A 20,305-nucleotide genomic window follows, 5' to 3' on the forward strand; every position below is an offset into this window, starting at 1 on the left:
ACATGCTTCAGTCCCTTAGTTAAACGCACTAAGTCATATTCATGTAAGAGAACAGATGGTGCTGAAAAATGTAAATCTGCTTACAAAACTCCTTTTCTTTGTAAAATGATTTTGCCACCTTGTTCACTCCAAATTAAAAGATTTAAAATCTTCCTGTAGAGGAATAGGGGAATAGTAGAGATGAGTTTGGTTAACCTTCTTCACCAGAAGAACTGATTCCATTAGCTTACAGATTGAAAGCAGCTGATAAATTACCTTTCACTTTTCAGCTGAAGCATGCAGAAATTCAGCCTCTATAACCTGAACAAAAACAAAATTCTGAGATAGCCTCATTAAAGTTGTTCCTGTAGTTTCTTTTAATGAAAGCTGGGATGTGTAGAGGCTGGGAGAAAAAAGAAGTGAAAATACCTGTGCTTATGTTGAACTCAACAATTTATTGGTGTAACAACTGGTTTTCTGAATGGGTACTCAAACCAGAGTCAGCAAAGGCTGCTGTGAAAAGTATGGCCATGGCATACGTGAGCTGAAGCTGTTAATAGGGACCAGCTGATGTGTACGTTTTATAGAATTCACTGCTAAGCATCAGCACTCTTCACCTTTTGAGTCCTGCTGGATTTGCTTCACTTAACACAGGCATCCCAGGAAGATTTCCATTCTGATAAGCAGTAAGTTCAGCTACGTGTTCTGCAGAGAAGCAAAAATTCCATTTTGCATGTTCAGTTCTCGCTACGTTTGACTGGTTTCTGTTCTTATTGACAGTAGCATTGTTTCACAGGAGGTCTCTAGATCAAGGGAATCAGTACAAAAAATTTAGTTTTAAAGTAGATTTTGAATTCGCAGAAGGGAATGAGTCTTGGAGCCTATATGTAGACATCTAGTTGATGAGGTATTTTTATGCAGCTCTGAAATAGCTGTTAAATCATGTAAAAGATCTGTGATATTTTCAGAATGTTTTGAGATAAAATGTCTGTGAATATGCAATATATGTATATTAGGTAGTAAATGTTCAGGTAGTAATGCTTTATTTCAGTTTCTTTGGTACCGTAAAGGAAAGTTGAAACATATCAACACTCAGTTGCAATCCCACTTTATTGGTGTGCATGTAATTGCAGCAAAGTTGTAGGCTATAGTTAATCTTCTGGAGGCAATCCTTAAATTTCAGAACCTACACGTGTCTATTTATAGTTATTTAAAGGAAAAAAACAAACAAACAAACAAACAAAACTACCTCCCAAACAAAGCTTAAATAAAAAAGCCTTGGTAGTTTTGTGGTCAAGAAATGTGCAGTTGTTCGTCACTGTGTTAATGTAACTTTAATTTTAGTGGTTTTTGTCAACGATTATCTGTGAATACCTTGAGAATCAGAGAAGATGTACCTTCACAATTACTACATCAGACACGAACTACTGGTGAATAGCCAGCTATCTGTCTTTTGTCTTGGAACCAGACCCAGATATCCTTTTAATATCTGGAAGAGCAGCTTTTAGTAAGACAAAGAAAAAGCTTCCTGCTTAGTAAGGTCTAATATGTTTAGAAGAACCAGCTAAAAAAAACAAAAGTCAAATTTTGAAATTAGATATTTTGAAAGTCGCAATTTTTTTTAAATATCTTGTCTATTTTCTTAGAATTGAGAATAGAACAGATGCCAAATTAGTTTGATTTTGTGTGCGTGTGTGTGTGTGAATTTGAAGCAGTTACTGTGGTAGGTGGATAGGGCTAACATTGGCATCCAGAATAAAAGAAGTCATGGCCTTTTGTGACTAAGTTGGCCATGAAACAAAGAACACGTATCAGGCCAAATGCAGAATGACAAGATTTCAAGGGATGTTAAGCAGTAAATAATATGCATAGCTCCCAGTTCATCAAGAGTGTTAAAGCATTTGAAACTGAATCACCTGATTGTCTTACGGTATCCTCTCTGCTGATGCTGAAGTTAGTTTCATACTCCAATGACAAGCTGAAAAAGCAGAAACCCGTTTTGTTAGTATACTGTCTGTAATAGCATCTTAACTCACAGTGACACTGATAATCAAATTCATAGACACTGTCACAGAGTTCCTCTGTGTATATTTGTTTTCCTTGTTTTTGTCTTGCTTTTGCTTATATCTTGTTTTGTTTGCTGTCTTGTTAGATTAATCAGCTTTAAAACTGGATGAAATGATGACATTTTTCAACTAATTTCAGCATATTTTATTGTAATCAGAAAATATGATCATGATACATAAGTAGAAAATGTATTGCATAAATTTATGTCCTCACAAAGAACAATGGTGTTGCTAAGGGTGCGTGACCTGGGTAGCACTACCATTTGAAGGCAGCAAAGGTTTGTCTTTCAACATCAGTAATGTTTTGAGATGCAAAACATTTGATTTTTGTAATCTTTGGTAGACGAGAGTTTGCTAGAAACATTTTTCCTCCTGTCAGTTGTTCAAAATAGGTGAAATAACTGTTTTTTTGTGTATCACATTTTGTATATTCCAAAGTTTGAGGTTCCCATAAGCTTTATAATGAGAAAATGCCTTTATAGATCTCAGCAATTAATTCCAAACATCAGAATAAATAGTTTACCTTTTAATATATTACCCAGAGAGGAAATTTATACATATATACAAGTATATATATGTTTAAACAAAAAAAAAAAAATACAATATTTTAAGGTATTTTGTAAACTCTTCTACCTTCAATGTGTGCACATAACTCTGTATCTCTATAGCAAGAGATATATATACATGCATTGCAGATAGGAGAATCTCTCTAAAAGTCCCAAGGGCTTAACTAGGGACTTAAATATTTCAACACATCTGGCTCATTTAGAGCTAATGCATTGAAGGGTGACTCATAATGACTAGACTGTCAGGAGTTCTGGAGATTTGAGATACACCCTTAGGTAATCAAGCTTTGCATCTAGTTGCTCTTTCAAAGTTACTTTAGCTCTATATGTCATATGTAACGGATGCACTTGAGAATGTATATTGTGTGAAAAACGCTGGTTTCATGCACATTCCCACCTTACTGAATTTTTTGTGTGATGGAAACTTAGGGGTTCAAGATGGAAAACAGAACGTCGTGTTGGGTGAATAGTAACTGCTGCTGTAATGGCTGCTGCAGCAGACCTACGACATGACACGATGTGAATACATGACAAAAGATCCTCAAAGTAAACAATTAAATCTGTACACGTACCAATGTATTATATTCGATGTGCCTATCTGTCTTATAGTTATGGACAAGAAAATCATAATTTTTAATTACTTTGGGGGGGTGGAGGTGGAGTTGGCAGTTGCCTTCAAAAAAGGTTCATTTTTTTTTTTCATCCAGTCAAGCTGTTCCTACTCACCTGTGTAGGTGGGGGACAAACCTATCTCTTAATCTCTAGGATTAGTTTGGGTTTTGCCTGGCAAAGTAGGTGATAAACTTAAGACCAGAGTGTTCCCTGCCCTCATAGGTCTGAGTTGTTTTTTTGTGGTCTTTCATTTCTGGTTCACCAAAAAAAAAAAATCGTGAATTTGAATCAGAAATTGTCAAGACAACTATGTTCCTCTTTTCAGTAGTAATTCAGTTAGTGTTGTTTGTTTCCTTGGCATTCACTTCTCTACAAGTATGTCAAAATAGGGATTTATTGATATACTTCAAGCTAGAGGTAGTCTGTTTCAGAACCTAACTACTAAAATCAGGGCTTCGTTTCTAAATACATTTTTCCTTCTTTCAAGTTTCAGACGTAGGTATTGAAGTAACCTGGCTGCTCTTTCATCTTCTTAATAGTTTTGTCAGAACAATATCTATAATTCATAGCAGAACTGAGGACAGGAGGAGTTGTGAACATCTGATGAGGAAAGGAATTACCAAGTGATAATATGCATAGCAGAATGTGACCTGCTTTTTTCTGCATAGACCTACATTTCAACTCCGATCCAGCATGATAAAGATGCCTGTTGAGCTGTCTTTGATATTCTGATGTCTTTCAAACTGTTGTCAAAACCTTTGTCTGAAAGCTAGCACTTGCTTTCTGTGTTCAGTCACTGGCAAATGACTTTTTTTAACCTTGTACTCTGACTCATTCTTTTGTATAGAAAATTTATGAGCATGATTTACTGTAATATCTTAGGCTTGTTAAATATCCCTACTAGCAATGTTGGGCAGCAGGACTACGTTTTTATTTTAAATGTTCATTTGAGACTGCACTGTGGTTTAAAATGCTTAGGAACATCAGAACGCTTTTCTCAAAATGATGAGGGAATTGTGAAATCTGTATATACTCCTGCCTCAACCCTTTGAATTCTTCCTAGGTATCATCTACCCCCATTAAGTGCACACAGAATCAAGGTCTAAAATTCATAAGCATTTAGGTATCCAAATATGTTCTATCTACCTTTTTATCACACTGTTTTAAATATGCAGTGGTTTTTCTAAGTGTTCTTCACACACTTCTGGGGAGGAAAATATAAATCCTGAAAATTTAGCATTGTGGTTTTTTTTTTTTTTTTTTTTAAGTTTCTTGGAAAAGGAGCATTTTGCCAGTTGCAGTTGTATTTTAATTTAACCAGTAAAATGATATCACATTTTCATTTTTTTTTTGGCACAGGGGCTAAAAGTGTAAATGTGTAAATGTAATACATCATCTTGGGATCAGATATTTATACTAAATATCATCATCAAACACCCAAAGTTCCGATTAACTTGCTATTGGAATTGAAATAGCTATATTCATAGCGTTAAAAACATTTCATTATCCATTTGCATTTGCAGTGCTTCTGCTTCATAAAATACGTTACTTCTATTGGGTGGGAATTTTTGTCAGCTACTTACAGAAAAATCTTGTGTATTTTTCAGTCTTCAGTTTTTCAATTTTTGTCTGTGACCCTGGGCATCGATTCCCTGTATTAATGGATGATAATGTGCAGACCTTTGAGATCTACACTTATTCCATAAGCTCTTTATTTTTTTGATTTGAGCAAGGATAAATATTTAAGGGCGTGACTTGATTTTAAAGGTCAGTCAAGAATATGCGTCCCTGATGTCTCTTCCATGCCTTTGCCTCTTCTGCTATTGAGTAACATAGCGTAGCTGTTCATGAGCTGAAGCTTTGGTCTCAATTATTCCCCCGCTCCCTGGAGCAAGATAGCTCGATGGCAAACTCCTAGTTAAATGTCCTTTAAAAACATCTTTTAAATGGGCCGTTCTTAGGGAGGTAAGGATGGTTTTATCAAGTACAGTTCTTCGTGCCTGGTACTTCATATATATGTGAGAAAGAATCCATTCCTGGTTTCTACCATGGTCTACTATGCTGGGGCTCAGAAACCACGTGAACCACAGGACTCAAGTGGTTTTAATAATCACTTTTAGCTGTGTGAATTGCTTAGCACCATAAAATTGTAGTCCTGCTGATAAGAATGCTGAAGGAGATTTTCTCAGTTTCTCACTATTCAAGAGGAAACTTGTTTGGCCCTCTGTTGTTCTGTAGATGAGTACTGCTCTCTTGCAACTGTGTTTTCTGACTGTGAAGCTGCAAATCAAACTCTTGGATATTAAAGCATCAAAATTTGAAATAGAATAAATCATTTCCACTGTCTTTGCATCCCAATTCAGCAATGAGAATTCAGACAAATTTGTGAGTCTTAATCTTACTTTGATAAATTCCTAATGACAGTCTTGTCATAAATAATATATTTCTAAATGTTTTTAATGTTTCTCCTTTATCAGTGTCCAATAGCTTCCTTGGAATAGAAGCTAGGCTTGCTGCTGATCTTTATTTTCTTTCATTTCTTTCTTATAAGAATCACGTCTAGCTCCTTGCAGTCCTCTCGCAAAAAAAACACTTATTAGTTAGTTGTCACAGATCTCAAAATGCTTTAATATTTCCCTTGCTACTGTTCTCAAGCAACATAAACAAAGGGATTTTGACTAGCATCCTGAATGGAGGAACTAATGGAATCATGCTCACTTAGAAGACCTTTTTGACTTATTTGAAAAGGCTTTTAATCTTTCATGCAGACAGTTTGTGAGCTATTAAATAATAATAGATAATAATAATAGAGAGATCTGGAAGAATTGTGACCAAAGGTTGATTGCTATGGCTGTTTGCATAATATAAAGTAATCCAATGCTGGCTAGGTTTCAAAACTTAGTTTTGATTTTGTTCTGATCTTGCAAATGCATGAAAATCACCCTGCAGTACAAAATACAAATGAGTGTATATATTGTAATGAATGACTTGTAATAAGTGAAATTGCCTCATGAGTATGCATCATCAATTCAGCCCTTTGGAGAGAAGCCCTACCAGCAGTTGAATTACCAGGGATCATAATTCTAGTAAAAAGTATTCCCTGTCACTCAGGCTTCCTCCTTCTTGAGACCCATACAGGAGGATACAGCATTAATCCTCAAATCAGTGGACTCCCAAGGCATTTATTATGTAGAACTCCATGTATCAGATGAAAATGGCAAAATAACCCCCTACAGTTGGGGGAGAGGTAATGTCTGAAACAATCGGAGGAAAGCCAATAAATCTGTGGTGCTTTGAGTTTGGCCTTTCTAATAGCAATACACTCAGATGAAGTAGAGAGCAGCTGAAGGTTGCTATTTCTAACAGACTGAGTCTTGGACTACGTAAAAATGATTTCATTTTTCATTTATTTAAAACCACTTTTTTATTTTCTCAAAGCTTTTTTTTTTTTTTTTTTTTTTTTTTTGTGACAGGTGACAGTAATTGTGTGCCTGAATAATGTCTTTCCTTTCTTCATATCTGAATTTCAGGATTACAATATGCAGTAGCTTTCCAAATCGTTGAACCTAAGCATAGCTTCAGGAGTTCACCATCCTTTTTTTTTTTTTCAAAATGGAAAAGCATTTGAATCATTATTCTTTTCAGTGCCACAGAAATACTGCCTTGAATTTTAGATGCTGCCTGTTTCTGTGTTTATGCCAGATGGCTCTGGCTCAGTTGGCTAGGTTGCCATCGTACAGGAAATAGTTCTACTGTATTTCATATAGCTTTATTTACTGTCTCATTAATTTTAACTTTTTCAGAAGTTTTCCCTATTCAGAAGCCATTAGGGTTAGATTTCATGCTGTGTTAAAAATTTTCAATAACCATGCAGAACCCTGTCACATTTGGAGAAGCAAAACAGCTATTTGAGACTGCCCCAAGTATGCTGAGTCTGTTACGTGTATTTTTGTGTGTGTGTGATCATGGAGATAGCCTTTTAGTTCTGTTGAATTAGCTCATATTGATTTGCTTATTTAAAATTTTAACTGATGTAGTAGGCTAAAAATGTTGTATAGCAGACAGTGATTTGTAGTATATGCTAAATAAATGTGCGTTCTAGAGGATGCTAGCTATGTGAGCTTCTTATTTATTATATCTGCAATTAGCTGTCTGTGTTGTGTATATTTATATGCTGGTGTTGACCTTTTTTATCCTATTGCATGTTCTACAAGTGCAGACGCTCACTTTGACAGAGTGACACAACCATTTGTCTCTGAGCAAAACCTGCAAAAGAACCTGGAATGATTTGTGGTACATGGGTTGATAATATGTCCTTCAGAAGCCTTCTGAAGCAAGCTGAATGGCCCCTCATTTATTGCTGTAAACAACAAAAGCCCATTGTGCTAACTGCTGCTAAGGTTTGAAGAGGATTTTTGCTCCAAGGCGCGATTTGAAGTATACTCTATTTACTTGGGGGGTTGCTGGCAAAGGTTTTTCCATCACTGTTTAATTCTTTTCCTGAAGTTATCTTGTCCATATTTCTTCTGCCTTTTATAGTAGCATGGCCAAAACATCCTGAGAAACGCTTTGCAAAATAAAAAGTAGGGTCTCGTATATCCAGGCCTTGTGGAAATGGTGAATTCCCAACAAGGTTTTCAAATTGTCAATTAGTGCTGCTTGCAGACATACTAATCTACTCGGAATTTCAGAGGTACAGTATCCAAGGCATGACTTCAGAGTACTTCAAAGAAAAATGGCTTTGTCAATCGAAACTGTAGTATACTTATGTTGGAGATGAGCTGTAGAGTAGGATCCAGGGACATGTGTTTTAAAATGTCCCCAATTTTCCAAGTAGCTTAAGAATCAGCAGAGAGAGTAATTCGTCCCTTCTTGGAGCCACTGTTCTCTCTAAAAACTCAGATTTACTTGGCTTGCTAACTTGTGAAGGAAAAATCTTGGAGAGCACGGGGAAGGAGAGGTAGTAAGAGAGGGTAGTAAGATTTTCCTCCTATTTCCCTTAAGCTTCTGGTAGTGTTCACAGATGTGCTTGGGTTCATCTGCATTTCAAAACTTTAGGCTCATTTTTTCATGTCTAAGGAAAATGACATCTTTGTGTAAACCTTACTGGGAGGGTTCTTGAATCTTAGCCTGGTGAATTGTTTTCCTCGATGAAAAGAGCTTAAATTCAGTAGCTGGGGAAGATACTAGTGAGTAAAGCCTAAAAGCAGCACTATTTCAGTGATTTTGTTCTTTCCTGCTTGATGTGTTCAGTAACTCTGAATAGGGCTGAACTGTAGCAGCAACTGCTTGTTTGTGGGGAACAGTGTTTACTGTTGTGTGCATGTCTGACACAAATTTCTAGGTGTATTTCAGGAGACTTTGCATACTTAATCATCAAAATTGTGTAGGTGTAGTAACAGTCCTAAACTTTTAAAGTATATCCTTAATAGTAGTAAGTTGTTTTAAATGTAACAACTTAATTTATTGCATTTAAAGTAGGCTGAGTCTTCCATTCTAGAGTGTGGTGTTTAACTTTCATTTTTGTAACCTTGAGGATGTCTTATTTGTAGTTAAGGTGGAATCCCAGTCTTTTTGGAGAAGTAATTGGAAGGCAGTGCAAGCTGGCTGTCAGGAAGGATTTTTAGCTGCTTGGATGGCTTCTGCTGCCTGTGCTGCAGGCTCTGTTTCTGAAGGAAAATAACTAAACTGGAGATGCCATGAACACCTGCAGTTCTTGTTTCACTGATGTTTTTCCTAGCTATTTACATCAGGACATGAAAGATTCAAGTTATCAGTTGAGTCAATATCTTCAAGCTATTCAGCACTGGGACACGTCTCTCTGCACCTGTATGCTTACTGAAGTACCTAGAACCTTTCATTTATACTAATATAAAAAGGATCATAATTATCTCATGATCTCTTAAAAAAACAAACAAAACATATTTTAGACACAAAGTGTGTGTTTCGGGAAACTAAGTTAAGACAATTGGCTCTAATTGTTGGCCTTGCCTTCTAAATAAAGACAAAGACCTACAAAAACAAAAGCAAGGAGTTAGAAAAAGGAGCAAGCTACCCAACAGTACTATGTGGTTTTGGTAGGTAATTACTCACACGTTTCATTCTTAGTTAATTACTTACATTTTCAGATATTGCAGAAAGAGCCAGCCTTTGGGGGGATTTGCATTCATTGTGGCTTTATCAAACTATTAATGACATTATCCTGGCAAACTCAATTTTCCTGCCTTTCAGTAAAGGCCAGAAAATGTAAAACTCAAAGTATCAGAAGTCACTGGTGAAACACCAGTTTTACTTGAACAATGCTGAATGTATATAACTGAAATTGAAAAGATATCTGTAGAAAACTGCAGGTGTGCCTATTTTTATGTAAATTCTTATTCTAATATTATGGAATCTTTGCAGGTCTGCTTTCTCATTTTCAAGCGTAGCCTGAAAACATCTGGCATCACTCCCTTAAATCCTCCTAATCTTCTGTTTGATTAAACACATCCCACTCTAGTTATGGCCCATCAGAGAAGGAAAAATAAAGCATATTTCATATGCTTACTTCAGATGTCTCTCCAGCATTTTATATGTAAAAGGTTTTGGCTTGTGTTCATATTAAAAGTAAAGACTGGTGAACAAATAACTGTAGCATCTAATGAACCAGGTTTTTTGAAAAGCAATTTTGTAAAGAAAGTTACCAATCTAAAATATCACTCCTTTCTGTAACAGATTTTAATAAAGATAAGTAAATTGACTCAACTATTTACATATATTGCTAATATCTCTCTTGCTACTTTTGCTTTCAAAATTTGAATTTCTTCCCTGGTAAAGAATCAGTGGGGGGGAGAGGAGGGGTGTTAAGCTTTTTAAGATTTGATACTGCTTGTGAAGACCTCAATCCTGCTTGATAATTGTATGTGATATTTATTAAAACACTTGCTGATAAGCTAGCTGGTGCTTGCAAGTGCAGGAACAGTAACTTTGCCCAAAGGCAGGTGGCAGTTCTTGCATTCAGGTGAAATAGCCAAGCAGCCTGCTGACTTGCAGTTGTCATCCTACAGCTGGACTGCATTAAATGAAAGGCTGGCCCTCTTGCAGGCCCATTTAAAGCTCATCTTACTGTAATGTTTTATAATAGGTAAAGTTAGAAGTTTTTGGACTTGAGATCCGATTCTTTATCTCATTTTGTAGATCTGAATCTCTCTTTGGTGAAGCCAAGTAACTCTAGCTGGAGAATTTATTTTATTTTGCTTTAAAGAAATGTTTATGGGGCTTTGGATAAACCAGAACTCTCTTGAGTACATGATCTTATTTTATAGATATTTAAGACATACAAACTTGAAGATATTCTATCATGGCTTCAGGAGCTATGAGCCTGAACACAATATTTTTGCCTTCATGTGAGATTAAGTATTAATTACAATGAAAAGCATTATCTGTATTTGCGTGTATTTTGATAGGTAGGACATATTGCAATAAAAATGAATTACTGATTGTGGAAGTGAACTGTGTGATTAAAATAAAAATTGTTTGTAATGACTAGAATAAAGATTATGAATAATGAAACTTTAAAAGTGGAAAGACTTTCTATTTTAGTGGCTGTAGCTGAGTTCATTTAACTGTGAAGATTATTATTTTTTCTTTCCAAGAAGTGTTCCACACAGAATGTACCTTCTGCTTGTTTTTTAATGTTCGTTTTTATTTTCAAATACTTTTTCATCCCTGGTTTAATTTGTTACAGGTCTGCAAGCAATATTCTGCCATTTTAATGGTATAGAGAAAATGAGACCCCCAAAATTTTTTTTTGCATTTAATGGTGGTAAACATTAGGTTGGCATAATTGTTTATTTCTTTAAATTCCCTAGCCAAATACGGTACTTCCCTCTGTGGGGCCAAATTTTGTTTTGCTATACAGAGTGAATCGTGTACTACCAGGCTCACTAGAGTGAAAATCTTGTCACTGTGTTACTAGAACCAGTGGAAGAAGTAGGAACCTGAATTTTGATGCATGCTTCAAACATACGTGTAGCAGTAGGACATTCAACTTGCAAATTGTTTTCTCGATATCTTATATTCCACGTTAGGAAGTCCATGGCAAGTATTATTACAGAGAACATCTAGCTTGATGTTTCTCTGCTGTATGATACTTACCTTACAGTATACTAAGAAGTCTCTACTACTTAATACCTGTTTATTTCATGTCTCAATAGCTCTGCAAAGTGTGGATTCTTTTTCTCATGTTGATATCCTGTTGATGACATCTTGTGCTCATCAGTCAGTTTTGAACAGAGGCTTTTAGTTATTCAGTTAGCACAGGGTCTAGTACTGTGCAAAGCTGGCGAGCAAGTTCAGTAAACCAACAAAGCTGAAAGCAGCCACATTTTTTGTCCAATATTAACAGTAACAATATTGTGTATAAAAAATAAAACCACCAAAACTAATACCACAATTAAAAATTTGACTTGTGTGCTTTCATAGAAAAAAGGTTTATTTTCTTCCCTCCTCTGTTTTTTTTTTTTTTTTTTTTATCTGTAGATTTATTTAGTGTTCACTACTGTTGCATCACAAATATTGGTCATACATAGAGTAGTTTTAAGATTAGTTTCTTATTTTATATCATTCTTATTTTTGCTATGTCGTCATCGCCCACAGTTCAGTGAGTTGTAAGATCACTAAGGGTCTGTGTGGGTCCTGTTGCCAGCCCAAATAAGGGACAGAAGCACAAATATATAGCCACGAGGAACAGAACATCTGGAGGAAAATGAGCTCAGTCTTATCCTAGAAACTTGTGCTGATGGAGGCCCAAGTTATTAGCAGAACTACAGTAAAAATCTTGAGAGCTGTGGCTCTGCATAGCCGTTGCTACTTGTTTATGACTTACCATGCACTTGCATTTGTGTGATTGTTGAGCAAGTTTAGGGAATAGGCTAGGCTGAAAAATCATTGTTTGAGGGTTTTCTATCATGTGGTTTTCAGGCTTTTTTCCTTTACTCAGTTCACGTAGGCACAAAATACAAGCTACCACAAAAGAGAGGACACAGGTTTATGGCAGCCGAGTTGCCCTCTGACATCCAAGCGAAAACTAGAGTGCAATTAAGTGATTCAAGTGGTAACTTACAGGCTTGTACGTGTATAGAATTAAGATGATAGCCCAGCATGAGTATGAGGTTTGATGCCATGTTGAATGCAATTTTCTGTAAAATAATTTTTTTCATACTTTATTTTACAGTTGCTGCTAACTTACAGAAGATAGTAGATGATCCAAAGGCCTTGAAAACATTGACTTTTAAGTTGGTAAGTTCCTAAGTAATGGGTAATACAGCAAATACAACTTGAGAAACAGAATTATTCTCTTATTAAAGAACAGACTGTTAATTCTTTTTCAAATAGTTGAAAATGCTATGCCAACCATTTAGCAAAAACTGAAAAACATTTTCTAGCCTTCTCTACATCAGCTGAAAAACATGACAAGAAACTACTCTTAAAGGTTTGAGCTTGTAATGCTTGAACAAAGCTTTCTATCTGTGACAGTATCTCTTCTGACTTCCTGAGGGTGAAAGCATCTATATTTTTGTGCTGTTTCTCATTCTCTTCCATCTGTCCTAATATATTTTAACCAGTTGGATGCTGTCATCCAATAAAGTTGTCAAAGATTAAGTACATGTGAATTTAATGCAACTTCTGTCTTTGATAGGGTGGAGAAGGATGGTAAAGGTGTGGGGAGAATCCTTATAGAACAGTTACATTTGAATTTAGTTATTACTTAGAGAAACAGAATAGGGAGCGTGTCAACTTTTTGTGAGAAGTTCTCAATTTGTGAGCTGTGACTGACAGTCATGCCCACCAGTTGCAAAACAGAAGTCTGTAGAAAGATGATATCAAAAGTGCTCACAAGGCTGATTTTAATCTCTAGACCAGTTACAGCACTGATTTTTTGTAAGACAGCCAATTAGATTTACACTGCAAAGTAATAATTTGCATTTTCCAGTTATCCAGAAACTCTTGCAAGGAATTGTGGAATATTTTATTTTCATTATGGACTTCTGAAGGTGATCTAGCTCAACTTTCTGCTCAAAGCAAGGCCAGCTTTGAACTTGCATGAGGTTACTCATGGCCTTCCCTGGTTTAATTTGAATGTTGAAGGATAGAGATTCATTTGAGCAACCTGTTCTGATATTTAACCACTCTCATTGTGAGCAGTTTTTTTTCACCAGTTTCTTAATGGAATTTACCATGCTTCCATTTGTTTCCACTGTCCTCTGTCCTTCTATTGCACACCTTCAAGAAGAGCGTGGCTTCATCTTCTCTCTCTTCTTTCTCTATATAACCTCCCTTGTAGTAGTTGAAGAGGGCAGGAAGATCTCCTTTTCGTCTTCTCTTCTTAAGGGTTTTCTGCTTTTCTGCAGATGTCATGCGCTCTTGCCAACTAATCTCGGTAGCTTTCCACTGGACTCTCCAGTACATCATGTCTGTCTGTACTGAGGAGCCCAACTGTGGACACAGTACTTCAAGTGAAATCTCCAAAGCATCAAACTGAGAGAACAATCACCTCCTGCCTGTTGGCTATGCCTTTGCTAATCCAGCCCTATACACAGCAGTCATCACTGAAAGCATATGTTGCTGCCTCACCCTCAGCATGTTGTCCACTGGTAACCCAGGTCCTTTCCACAGAGCTGGGGTACTTCAAAAGCTGCCTGGTATGTTCTGACATAATTCTAGCTGTAAGGAGTTGCTTATGCACATAAAAATGCCATTGAGCAGCTGTGTGCACAACAGGAAGAGGAAGCAGACGTCACTTGTTCATCAGTTTGTGAAGTAATTTCCTTATTGAATGTGGGCAGTCCTCAGTGAAAGGACTTAACCCTGACCCCAGTATTTCTGTCAAATGTCTTTAATAGTGACAACCTAAGAAATAGTGTAATGGAAATGGTTTTTAGGTAGTCTAAAGGAAGCATGAAGGAAAGAAACTAATTGCTATAATATTCATGGAGTCTGGATTTTATCTCATTTTCGGCTATTTCATTGAGTAGATAAGTTGACGGATAAGGTGACTGAAATTACTATGTGTGAGAGAGAACCTAAAACCTACTTTAATAGGACATTAGGGATATGAAGTCAAGTAGTTCCACCACTTTGCAGGGGGGAGGACATTCATTCACATCAGTTCTGAGGAATTTTGAAGTTTCAGTGAAAAACAGGTGAAAAACCCAGGGAAGAACTGCAGAAAGAACTAAATTGGAGAAAACTACCTGTTAGGTTAAGTTCCCTCTATCTCTACTCTTAGTTCTGGTAGTCCTCTGTAAATGGACACTTTCTTCCAATCCCACTTCTTCCAACACCTGCCACTATTTCAGTTACAAAGGTCACCCTTTCCGCTGCTTTCTTGTCCTTAGTTCTTCACATCAACCTTCTTTCAGCGAAGCATCCACCCTTGAAAGTTAATCTTGCTTCCACTGTATTTCATTACTGTTTGCCCCTCCAATCCTCTTTTTATCTTCTATATGTGTATCACAAGAAACCGACATCGTGCCTGGGACTGTTCTGAATTGCAGTATTTGCCCTGGACCATGAGTCCTAATTTCGGTTGAATTTTTCAGTATTAAAGTCTTAATTCAGAATTGATGTGTGCTGCATTTGTTTTTATTTCTTGGTAAAATCAAGTTGAAAAATTTACATACCTAAAACTATCGAATGATTAGCTATGTAAATACCAAACTCTTGACAATTAGCTTTCAGCACCCCTTGCTGAGAATGACTCAGACACATGTGAAAGACTAGACTGAATGCCTATTAGATAAGTGAGTCTCCAGAATCACAGCTTTGTTTATAAAAGCAGCTGCTTCAGATGGGCTGTAAAGAGCCATTTTTAGAGTAAGTGACCTAGTTGGTGATAATGTATTAATTCAGGATTGTTCTTCTGATGTCATTTTTTAAATATAGATTTGAGTAATTTTATCTGACTAAATCATTTGGACTCTTTTTTCCTCTACAGTCTAGTAAAATTAGCAGAAAAGAGCTGTTTCCTTTTAGGAAGGGATTGGGGTACAGGACATGTAACTCAAATGGTTTTGTTTCTTTGCCCCTTACTATCTAAATATAGCTTAAAGGTTGATGCTTTTTTTTCCTTTTTTTTTTTTTTTTTTAACTGATCTGTTCTTGCTGTCTAAATATCTTACTTTGGCTTTATTGTATAAGCAATGGAATCTCACCAAGACTGTTTAGATAAATAGATATACCAGAGGTGATATAGAAGTTTGCATTGTTCTAATTCACATACTTAAATTAGAGGCTTGAGATTCTGAAATTTAATATCCCATAGTATCCAGTTATTGTTTTTATACATTGAAAACAAAGCAACTTGAAAACTTAGGTTGGGGTATTTCTGTGTTTTAGCTTGATGTATTGCTTAAATGCTGGGGTGCAGTCAATGTCACAAGGTGTTTCAGATTCCAGTGAGTGAATGGTGTTACGTTCGTATGCCTTATCGCAGTGAGAATTAATAGACAGGCCTAAATCAATGTCTTTGTCCCTTCTAAAGGTAAGTTCCACTGGCTAGGTAACAGTTTCTGAGGTTAATTTTTATCCTAAGTCTCTTGTTGACAGTTTTAACCAGCTCCCTGGGAAAAGAACATAACTACAACAAGTATCTAATTAATTCTTACTCTTGATTAACTTAATACATGTTCAATTTCTACCTGTTCTTATATTGTGTAGCGGGGTAGCTAAATAAACTGTCCAGGAGAATTTTCATTTGTTTGTTTTCTTCACCTCTCAGTAAGGTCTTACTGAATCTGGGAGCGCTTATATATGATTTTATTAAAACACATTTTTTGGTAAATATTTCATGGGGATTCAAAGTCTAAATCTAGGTAATCCTATATCCATTCGGAGGATTCAATTGGAAAGTGTTCTTTAGTATAGGATTAGTTACTATTTGTGGACAAGGAATCTGGTTAGTATCTCAGTGCTTGCAGATTGCTTTTGCTGGTATTTTGCTGGTATATTATTTCTATTCAAATAGCAAGTGTTCTCATTTGGGAAACAGGAACTTATGTCTTCAGCATTTCTGTCTTTAATGAACTTATTTATTATTTTGGCAATAATTAAAGTAAGGTGTTTGAATGAATCTGTCTTTAAAGTTTTGTCTCCTTGTGTATTTAAGTGCATCTTTGATCTTACAATGGTGATGTTCTACAAAACAGGCATAATATTAAACCTCCTTCACTTGTGGTGGCTAACACAGAATTATGACTTCTCTGCAGGATCCAGCTGTCCACACTTTTGGAAGGAGGCTGCTTTAATACACAAGTAATCTTGAGGAAACACAAAATTATTATGCAGCATAATTAACATTTTACCTAAGGATTTTTCGTATGAAAAAAGGGAGAAAATACCATTAATGAAAGAATGCGTTCAGTCCCTTAACAGTGAATTGCAAATAGTAAGAGCTCTTCTCATATGCTGCAGTTTGCATATAGCTTTACTATGCTAAGCACAAACTCTAAGGTAGTAGGTTCCCGGTACATTAAATATTAGACAATATTGATGATCAGGACGGCATTTAAAAATCTGTTTGCATCTAGATAAAGTTGCTTAGCATGTCTTTCAGGAAATTGAAAGCTAGAGTATAGAATGATGTAAATAATACTAACTCTTTATATCATGACATTTTACATGCAAAATGCAAACTCCATTTATTTAGTAAATTTCCACTTCAAAAACACAATGAGGCTTCCTAATAACTAGTGATGGTGATCTCAGACTTTTAGCTTGCTCTTTCAATGGAATAAGACCTTTTAAATACTGCCTGAAAGGAGAACTGTGTGTGATAAAAGTAAATTTGAAGGAGTAGCTTGATGTAATGTTTTCACGAGTACCAATAAAGTTTATTTTTGGTTGTGAAAACTCAAGTATAATATCACTTGGTGCACATTGTATGTGTGATCTGAAAGGTTCTGACAGTTTGGGGGGGGGGGGTATGCTAATGATTCTGAAGGCACTTTTTGAAGTAATTTACCATTACACACTTCACCCAATTTTATTATTACTTTGAATTGTATGCTCCGTAAGTGTAGAATGCATTTAAAAAAAATAAAAAAAAGTCAATTATGTGCTACAGAAGCTGATTTTATATTTAAAAATCAAAATATTAAAATGCTTTGCCTATGTAGTATGTTTTTTTTAAAGCAGACCTAAATCAACTGTTCAATCTGAAGCAAGATGGTTTTTATATTCTTCATGTTATTTATGAAAAACGATTATTTGTGCCACTTTGTTCTGTAACAGCCACTAGTAAAGATTCTGATCTATACAATTTGAAGTGCTAGATGGTATAGTCAGAAAGGGGACGTTCTTTTGCAACTATTTGTATATACCTTTCATAGGCTGCTTCAGTTTCATGTTTAAAAAATCATTGGGTTGGTATTCCGAACAGACTTTGTAGCTGGACTCAGGAGCCTTTTTTCAGACATGGGTGTCTACAGCACAACAGTAAAAGGTGGATTCTGTATATGTAGGTTATTTGCTCAAGTGACAATGGCATGCTCAGATGAATAAAAAAGTTCAGCTCACATTTGGGAAGTTTGGGTTAAAGAATTTTGGTCCTTAAGTGACCTTTTGGGATCGCTGCAGAGAGCATTTTGTTTCTCTGTGTTCATTTCACAATCTTTCATGTTTTTTTTGTTTGTTTGTTTTGTTTTTCCAATATTGATTCGAAGATTGTGCTAAAATGAAGGGTGCGTTGACTGATGCTGACGGAAAATACACCGAGTAATGTGAAAGCTTTCCTCCAAGTAAGCTGTTTGCTGACTAGGCAATACAGGGAAAATTTATAGCCTGATTGTCAAACACTCCTTTTTAACCTGATGTCCTAAACATTTCTGTTTTTACTTGCAGGCCTCTGGCTGTGATGGCACTGAGATTCCTGATGAAGTGAAACTGATTGGGTTTGCTCAGTTAAGTGTCAGCTGATGTCTGTCCCATGCCCCAAGCCGAATTGTGAGATTACGAAGAGGCCAGCTTAGATGCAAAGGAAAATTAATGCACCACACACTGAGTTCTGCTTCATTCTCTAGCAATTCACAAAGTCAGAACAAGCAAAGCCCACAGCTACACCGCTGCTGCTAATGTTCAAAATGCTACTAAATGTCTTTTAGCAGTTGATTTGGATTTCCCCCAAGTGAAAAGCCTGTGGAAATGCACTCAGGTGGCTGTATTCATTGGTTACAAAAGGAATTTTCTATCAAGCTTCTTTCATAAACTTTTGAGTGATACTATTTTCTTCTTGTACTTGTGGTTGATAATACTGCCTCTGTTCTGTTATACTTAGAAGTTAGCATAAATATAAAAGTTGAGAATTACTAGCTGAACTTGAATTCTAGTTTTAAAACTGACTGTGAATTTTATTTTTCATATATTTATGCTTTACACATCCTAGTAATAAGAAAATTATTTGACTTGGTTACATGTTATTTGCAGTTAATCTCCCATTATTTAAAAAAAATAATAATTCAGGTATATCTTTGAACTTCTAGGCTGCGTTTTTTTTTTTTTTTTTTAATCAATTAATTAGGCATTAGCAAGCTTTTGTTAGTTGTGTCTAAAAACCAGTCCACAAACTGATTGTCAAGGATGTGGGAGGTGCCTTGAAGACATTAATGTTTTAAGAATGTGCCTGAGGCTGCTTCAATTTAGAATAATCTCCATTTTCTGTAAGTACCATATATGTGGTACTATATAATAGTAATCTGAGCAAGGAGGGGTTATACAGTAGCAAAGGTGTTAGAGTATTTTGACTATGCTTTATTGGGGAGTGTATGAGCTAGAACTACTTTAAACTGTTGTTGTTGAGGTAGACTGCTTACTGTGTCCATCTCTGACTTGATGTATCCTTAATGATAGAAACTGGTTTCATACAGGTGATAAAAACTTGAAGAACAGATTTCTGAAGCTTTACTTGAAATTCTGCAAAATACCAAGGTGGAGTAAAAATAATAGGGCTTTGTGCAATGATCCAGTAAAACTGTTAGAAAGAAAACACTTCTGACCCAAGTAGTCTTATGCTTAACCTGTGGCATAGATGTTATGGAGCTAGTGAACCTTAGAAAGATTATCAAATATGGAGACACGTTTCTCGGACATTACAATTTAAACTACTTCCTAGCTAATCCTAGATAAACGGCAGCTCTTTAATGTACTGAAAATGGCAAATATATATTATTAAGAGAAGTTATTTATAATGCCTTGTCATAATCGTTGAGGTGTTCTAGAGCCATTTGCGTATGACTCAGTGTAATTCCATTCCATCCTCTTGTTTACATGATGATTACTCCAAGATGACTGCAAAGGTAAAAAATAAAAATAGAAGTGTATTGCACAAACAGATTTGCATTTTGAATTTCTGTGTTCTGTGTACATTTCAATTGCTGTGTGGTGGGGTGATGTTATAACTCTTTGCTGCCTTTATTTAGTTGATGATGAGTGGTACCTGTACAAGGTACATGGCTCCCTATGTTGTGGAGAAGAAAGGGAGAAAATACCATTTTCCTGTTCACAGTGCTTTGCGGAAGCCATTTTTAAGACTTTGAACTGCTGAGGTGTTCATACTTCAAGAAATTATTCTGGAGCAGGACTTCTATTCTTGTGGGAAGCTGGTGTGTCTGAGAGGGTGCCTTAGGGCGGGGCTAGGGCTGTGACCTGCTGCTGCTGGCCCAGGTGTGGGCTGATGGCTGCAGCTGGGACTTGCTGGGGGCAATTAAGGCCCTCCCCAGGTGACTGGTGCCCTCAGGACCAGTATCTGGAAAGCCTGGTGCCTGGGTGAAGGCTTTGGTGGTGCGTGGCTGCAGTGGCCAGGGGCTGGGTGCTGTGCTGTGGTGGGCAGAATGGCCCTGGGCTCCAGTGGGGCCAGGCCTGGCCTGCATCCAGCTGAAGAGAGCCAACAAAAATGGTAAGTGTGCCCCTCGGTGACAAAAACTGTGCGTCTTTCCTTCGCTTTGAGGTACTGTGTAGGAGCTAGTGTGACATTATTGATGATCTGCTCAGTATCGCTTACGTATCAGCAGTACCTCATCTCAGCACACTCTTCCAGGCTGTTGATCC

General features: G+C 36.4%; 1 protein-coding gene across 1 annotated transcript in view; it reads left to right on the plus strand.

Moving 5' to 3' along the window:
- The window catches only part of STK39 (serine/threonine kinase 39), a gene marked incomplete at its 3' end in the record, with an annotated part of 87,832 nt that extends 69,654 nt beyond the window's left edge, over window positions 1-18,178 (plus strand). The window contains exons 16-17 of the mRNA XM_084289682.1: window positions 12,438-12,502; window positions 18,104-18,178. Of these exons, the coding sequence (XP_084145808.1) occupies window positions 12,438-12,502; window positions 18,104-18,178 (140 nt within the window). The remainder of the gene's footprint in view (window positions 1-12,437; window positions 12,503-18,103) is intronic.
- Window positions 18,179-20,305: the final 2,127 nt, after the last annotated feature.

This window comes from Netta rufina, assembly GCF_964035555.1.
Source record: "Netta rufina genome assembly, chromosome: 6".
NCBI classification, from domain to species: domain Eukaryota; kingdom Metazoa; phylum Chordata; class Aves; order Anseriformes; family Anatidae; genus Netta; species Netta rufina.